The following is a 7363-nucleotide window of genomic DNA, read 5'->3' on the forward strand; positions in this document are numbered from 1 at the left end:
GCAGATGTTCTATATGAAAATACAAGCCAATGTTTTATACATACAAAAGTATACGTTTATACGTATAATTTATAAATACATCCATACTTTGAATGTGCAACAAAAATGTTTTGCACAAAAATAGGTACCTCAAAGAAAATCGTGTAAAAAATTGCCAACACAGTAAACAACGATCCTCATCTTCATATTGCGTCGCACTGTTGCAAGCACAACTGAAAAATTAAGATCATGATAGATAAAATTAAGGCTTGGAAGATTAGATAATTAAGAAGACATATAGTTAACTGGATAAGATTAGATGTGTAACAATAGATACATCTTTCTTCCGAGATAATCTTTGAGTGATAAAACTGAAAAATGAATAACGAACTTCACAGTAACTAGAGTTTTATTCATAATAGAAATATGGATGCGTCATAAAAAAATTGTACCTAAGAAGAAATAGATCATGCTGTCGGGGCGATAAATGAAAAAATATATGATCAGATGTGGTTCCTAAAACAATGTACAATATTAGATTATTGTGAACAGATAGATTGGCAACAAAAAAGAAGTTTATAAATCAGCACACACACAATAACAACGATAAACTTAATTATAACTATAAAGTTTACTTGAAGTGTGCAGTCAAAGAAGCATATATATCTGGCTTTGGCTCGTAAGGCAAGGCCACGCCCTCCTGTGAGAGTTGTCGCCTTCGCTGGAGTAGAAAAGCTCGGTTTCCACGGCGACCTCTTGGTTGATGATTCTCACAAAGAAATCATGAATGCACGTAACACGGAAGAGAAGAGATAGGGAAGATGTGCGTGTGAAACAATCTATTCATTCATAAGGTTCTCACATACTGACTGGTCAACATGTTGTTATTGTGCGGTTTCATTGTCAAGGTTGTCTGCGGTTTATTTGTTATTCGTTATTACAGATCACACGCAATAACAATGATCTCTTGTTCAGTCAAAACATAAACTCAATGTGGTTTTCTTATCACATATACACAATTGTACATGATTAGGTGACTTGTACTTACAAGCAATTATGCGGAGAAGGGCTAGCCGAGCAAGAAAAAATCTTGACTAATAGCATGTGTTAATCGTCACATTCATTATTATTTAGTATTTGATTACATCTTGTATGTACTTGCGTAAGTATCTACCTAATCCATACTTTATATACTTCAGCATACAATGAGCTAGTTAGGCGATAAAGTAACTAACTATTTGTGTCCCTCTCACTTAGATGAGGTGACGCATATGTATCAGCAATGAAGATTGCATGTAAGAACTTTTATAATTACCCTCTTGTCCAATGTGATCGAGTAGGTGTCCAGTTTGGCTTCTCGTTGGCTGTTTCAAGGATGCAATGTAGCATTCACTTAGACTCTCATCTCGGCCACGTGTTTCAAGTTTTTTAATAAAATATGTCCGGTAACAATTGATCTTCACTCATTAGTAGCGAGAAGCTGATGTTCATGTCGATCACGAAAGTTTGGCTGCGAGACATGGAATGACAAGGCGGTTTTCCTTGTATGCTAATTCCTTTGTAGACAATGATGTTATGTTTGGTTTGGTTATTCAGGCCCCTATCTTTGATTGAATTAGATCATTGAGTACCCACGAGATTATGGTTATGCTCCAGCATATAGATACTATTTACTATGATTTTTTCTCAAGTTCGCCAAGAGATTATTTTGGAATGAGGCCCTATATTGTTTTGAATACTAATGCACATATAAAGATCAGTGAAAGATTACAATTTTCTGCAAGTATTTGTATAACGATGAGAGTCAATTTCGCTCTCCTTGATTAGGTTTTTTTTATAAGCGTTTCTCCTTGCTTTTATTGAAAACACACACACACAAAGCTATAGTTTATTACTATATATATATGGTTTAACACACACTACATGAAAATAATAATCCATAGAGATGGTTACAAGTAAAGAATTAAATATCTAACTTTTGACGGATGAACAACAAAAGATCTTTAAAACAGTTCGCAGTGAGTACTTCTTTGTAGCTTCTCAGCCTCACTTTATCTCACCCATTGGACAGATGTATCAGATAGTGCAAGTCGTTCAAGAAAAATGTGCCAATGTAAGATGTGCTGGTGGAGTCGGACTTGCACAAATGGTACTCTCTGCGTCCCAAATTATAATTTGTCCTCGATCCCCCACGGCGCCGGCTTCACCCGATTTGCTCGATGAGACGCGCGGAGCGAGTGTGGAGTGCTCCGTTTCATCGCCTCCCCCACTAGCTGAGCGAGTGCGGTGTCGAGGATGCATGAGCAGCTCGGCAGCGCAGCGACGCGCGGGACAAAATCCGACCGCCTGGCTCCTCCAATTGTCGATGGCGTGGCCTGCTCGCGCGGTTGATGAATATGCCTTGACGTGATTTATTTTCTCATTTAATTCCAAGGAAGTTTATGCAATGTTGGTCGAATGGAATATTCTGTACTGCCACCCATAGTTCGCACCCAAATTTTGAATCCTAAAAAGTATAGCAATGGCGCATCCTAAAGTGTGCCACTAGTGAAAATATCGGTGTCGCATTAGGAGGTGTGCCATTGATAATATTACCAGTGGCACGTTAGCAGTGGTGCAAAAAATGGTGTGCCACTTGTAGCTGTTTTTCTAGTAGTGAGTAGCAAAACTTGAGAAGGATTAACCTTGCAACTTTGCGGGAGTCAATAACTTAAGTAAATACAGATATAATTTATGATAAAACCCAAGCATTTACATGATGTTATAAATACAAACTTAATAGAATAACCATTTATCTATGGGAGGTAAAAATTTAGAGCCTCGCATGCTCACCAAATGAACTTGGTATCTCAGTAACTACAAGTTATGTGAGACTTCTTTGGTTTTTAGTCGAAAAATCAGATTATCCGGTTTAATACATTTGGATAATCGTAATTAATTATCGGATCATCCATATCCGTATGCGATTTTCTATACCATATTCTATATTGTATTTAGGGCACCTCTTCGGATTTGTATATCCTTATCCACCAGATTCATTAAATTCGGATATGGATAACCTAAAACAAGTTCGGACTCGGATCCGGTGCGGAAATTATCCTATCGGTTTACACCCCACCATTTGCGGTTTAAGCATGTGCCAGCACATATCTTCTGTAAACCATCTAATTGTCTCGTCTGGCCTGTGCAAAATATAGAAAAAATACTACAATCGGAGGAATCGCCAGGGGTGTGATTTGTAAGCTGCATCTACTTGTCCCTTCCAGAGTATGCCCTATAGGGGCATGTCCTCTTGAAACTGTGATTGAGTCACGTTGTCTAGTTTGTTTGATAGCCTAGGTTGTGTCACTGGTACTTAGTTGCCTTTTTTTAGTTGCCTACAAGATATTAGAAGATGCAACTGGGAAGTGATGTTGATTAGAATATGCAACTTAGGTGTTTGGTTGCTTGTGTCAGTGATGGTGTTATCACCTCTTATCAACTGGTTAGACTTACCTCCTACACCACTCATATGACGCAAAGATTAAGTATTCGGATCTACTCATTTACGAGCATCGAAACAGAAAACTTACAACAAGATAGTTGTGTGAAACCGCGAGCTGATGTTAACCTACAAAGAATATTTCAAACTATTTACCATGTCCAAACTTGACACAACATTAAGAACTTTTCCAGTCAATTGTCAGGATGGAATCACATTGTTGATCCCTACCCGGATAGTCAGAATCGAGGCATACCATCGAGGTGTATATTTTCATGTAAAATTTATTTTGCATTGAAACACGGTTATGTTGATTAGAAGGGAGTAGGTGAAGGAGATTAAGGATGGTGAGCACACAAAATCCCTCACGTACAGAGGTTGCTTTCGTTGAGCCACTCGTGTTTGATCCTTGCCCTCTTCCGGGCTTGACTCCATGCAAACCGTCGATTTGATTGTTCCTTTTCCTAGAGGTGCTTCATAGTATGTGCGGGTCATAAAGCCGAGGAAACCCAACCAACCAATCAGCTAAATATTGAATCACCGGATGGAGAACGTACGCTACCATGGACGTCTTTGGTATAGCATGGCCAGATACAAAAATAACTAACATGGAAAGCCTCAAGAAAAGAGTTAATAACACTATGTATACACAAGTGCAAATTCATGGAGAAACCACAATCGTGTGAAGAGGGTGCAGAACTGGTCCGAATCATCATAGTGCCTACACGTGGTGCTGTTTATTTTACAAAAACTCAAATTTATATATTTTCGTGCAAATGTTACCTTAAGTGTACCATGCTGATAGCTTGTGTGTCCTAACGTACGGCAGCGGAACTATGACCATGAATCTCTCAACCCTCACTCGCCTGGTCCTCTTACTCCAATTTTGGCACCATCACCCTCGCCTGCAAGCTGTTGTTCATGTCGTCAAACCAATGCAGCGTTCACTTTGTTAGGCTCCAGCACCGCTCGGTCGCCAACATATAGGCAGAAATGCTTGAATGCACGTTGGAAGTTGGGATGCGCAGACCTTGTCGCTGTCAACATCACACTGGTACACATAGTTGATGCCCCCATCTGTGTCGAGCTTCTGCGCAATAATGATCGATGGATGTCATGGCTATTTGAGCACCTAGCTAAAAGCATCTACCCGATTGGTATTATCCATTCATTTACATGAAGTTTCCATCGTGACTCTCTGTTGTATTAATTTTCTGACTAGGTTTGCATAATTTCTAGGGCCGCTACCTTTAGTGGTTGATGCAGCGTATGCACGGCATGAGGACTTATTTGGAGCTTCTCTCCCTCACTATGGCTCAGCAATTGGTTGAACCTATCAGGTGAAACTAAATGTAGCGAAGTTATCTATACTGGTGGAATTGGATTTGCTCAAATGGTGTAAAACAGCCTATTCATTCACAAGGGTCTCCCATGTTGATTGTTCAGCCCGGTGTGATTGTGTGCACCACTTATAAAAAATGGCTGTGGATTATGGATTATTACAGATCACACGTGATGGATAAAATATCAAGTCGCCATAATGTATTAATCACATAAAAATTGTATGGATTGCCTTACTTGTTGTACTTACAAGCGTAAGCATGAGAGGAATAACCTAGAAACTTGGTTAACTTACATATGTGTTAATCACGTTCATTATTATTCAGGATTTTCTTATATCTTCTACTTACTTGCGTGTACATGTCTTCCTCGCCCATATTTTATATATTTCACCAGATAATTGATTTGTTGGATAATTCAAGGATGCAAGGCAGCGCATAACCTAGATGCTTATATTGGCCACGTGTTACAAGTTTTTTAATATGCATTTATATTGGCTGACGTCTGATCAGCTTGTTGACTCAATGGTACCTATGTTACAACTCATGACTAGCATGAATCATGAAGAAAATTTAACTGTCTGGAATTTTTTTCTTAGTTGTATTCCCATTTATAAATGAAAAAATTTCAGTTGCAACCCCACACTTATAGCAAGAATCACAATGCAATCCAACGGTGTAGAACTTGACTGGGTACTCTCTTAGCAAAACCATATAGGAGTACATCATTTTCTGGACCCATGGCAAACTGCAGAAATTAACCAGCCAATTAATCTGCTCCACTATAGTTATCGCAAGAGAAGGCAAGTTGTGGCTGACCACTTATTTGCTTACCGTAGATAGCTGTTTCTAGGTCTAGGGCAACGCGCGTGGAGTGACGCGCACACGCAGCGGCTTCTTCATCACGTTGTTGAACCCACCCACCTCCGTGAGGTCGACGCCGCAGCTGGGCGGCGCGAACTCAAAGTGTCGCACGAGCGCGGCCAGGAAGAACTTGGCCTGCAGCATCGCCATATTGGATCCCGGGCAGAACCTCCTCCCGCCTCCGAACGGCATCATCCTGATCTCGCTCCGCCCCGGCATCTGGCCGACGTCCTCCGCCTCGCCTCCCGGCAGGAACCGCTCCGGCCTGAACTGGTCTGGGTCCGTCCACGCACTCCCGTGCCTTCCAATGTCCCGCACCATGAAGATGATCCTCTTTCTCAGCCTGCCGGTCGCTCCGGAAGCCGCTGACGCGAGGTCGTGGACGCCGCGCGTGACGAACGGCGAAGGCGGGTGCACGCGGAGGCTCTCGAGCACGACGGCACGCAGGTACGGCATGTCGCGGAGGGCCTTCTCGGATAGCCATGCATTGGCCTCACCTTCCACCGCCTCGTCGATCTCGCGGCGCAGCTTTTGCTGGACCTCCGGCTGGATGGCCAGGTTGGCGAGTGTCCACTCGAGGCAGGCCACGATCACCCCAGTGTTGGTGGCGAGGAACTCGGCCACGAGGCCCAGGATCTCGTCGTCTCCGAGCGCACGTTTGGCGTCTACGTCGTTGGGGATGCGGATGTCGATGAGCGAGTCCACGTACGAGTGCCGGGACTCGGACTCGGTGTTCTTCCGTGCCCGCGCCGCCGCGATGAGTGGGCGCACCAGCACGCCCAGCGGGACAAACAAGCCGAATAGCCGGCGCAGCGTCCTCCAGTGCGTGATCTTGCCCAGTGTCGAGCCGTCGAACGAGACTGTGTCGTCCATGGCTTGCGTGATGTCGTCCATCACGCGCTGCATGGCGCGCACGCAGCTCTCCTCCACGCCGTCGCCGAAGCACAGCCGCGTGGCCATCGCAAACATGGCGCGGTCGAGGTGTTCCCGCATGACCACCTCCCCTGCGGACAAGCCGGTGACGAGGTCTTGGGCGGCGTCGCGCTGCAGGGGAGCGAGGGCGGCGAGGCGCGAGGGGCTGAGGAAGCCGGCGGTGAGGTTGGACCGGAGCGATCGCCAGTGCGAGCCGTAGGTCGAGGTCGATATGGTCTCTGTCCGATCCGGACGGCGAGTCCAGGTCGCCAGAGCAGTGAGAAGGCCAGCGGACGGCCGGTTCGATAAAGCGTCGGCGTTCTCATTCAGGAGGCGGTGGGCAACGGCAGGGTCCCTGACCAGCTGGACGGCAGGACTGGTGCTTCGCCGGAGGACGGCTAGGCAGAAGAGCACGGCGGCTACGAGGGCAAGAGCCTCAATTGTTTCCATTGCAAGGATTGTTGTTTGCGCTCCAAGCTGTTAGTGATCTTCCCAACGCCACCACACCCCGGAACTATATATACAACTCCTGTGCCGTGCGTATGACTATTCCTCAGTCGACATGGGCCAAGTAATCTTGCTGCATGGGCCTTCTTTTTTCAATAATGCTACACTTTCCTTTTTCTGCCGATTCTGTAAGAGAAATTCCACTACACCAGACAAATATATAGGATCCAAACCTACTCTCAAAGCAAAGGAGCCAAACAACTCATTTGATAAGATTTGGTGATTCTTTTTTCGAGGTTAAAGGCACGCGTCTGATTTAACAGAAAAGATTGTTATGTAC

The 7363-nt window shown here is 44.2% G+C and overlaps 1 protein-coding gene across 1 annotated transcript; it reads right to left on the reverse strand.

Moving 5' to 3' along the window:
• Positions 1 to 5655: 5655 nt before the first annotated feature.
• On the reverse strand, positions 5656 to 7026 carry LOC124648526 (cytochrome P450 89A2-like). The gene is made up of 2 exons (XM_047188275.1): positions 6065 to 7026; positions 5656 to 5965 (listed from the first exon to the last, which is right to left on the reverse strand). Exons 1-2 carry the CDS (start codon positions 7024 to 7026, stop codon positions 5656 to 5658), a joined length of 1272 nt encoding a protein of 423 aa, XP_047044231.1.
• Between the last annotated feature and the right edge of the window lie 337 nt (positions 7027 to 7363).

Source organism: Lolium rigidum, chromosome 4 (genome assembly GCF_022539505.1).
Source record: "Lolium rigidum isolate FL_2022 chromosome 4, APGP_CSIRO_Lrig_0.1, whole genome shotgun sequence".
Lineage (NCBI taxonomy): Eukaryota > Viridiplantae > Streptophyta > Magnoliopsida > Poales > Poaceae > Lolium > Lolium rigidum.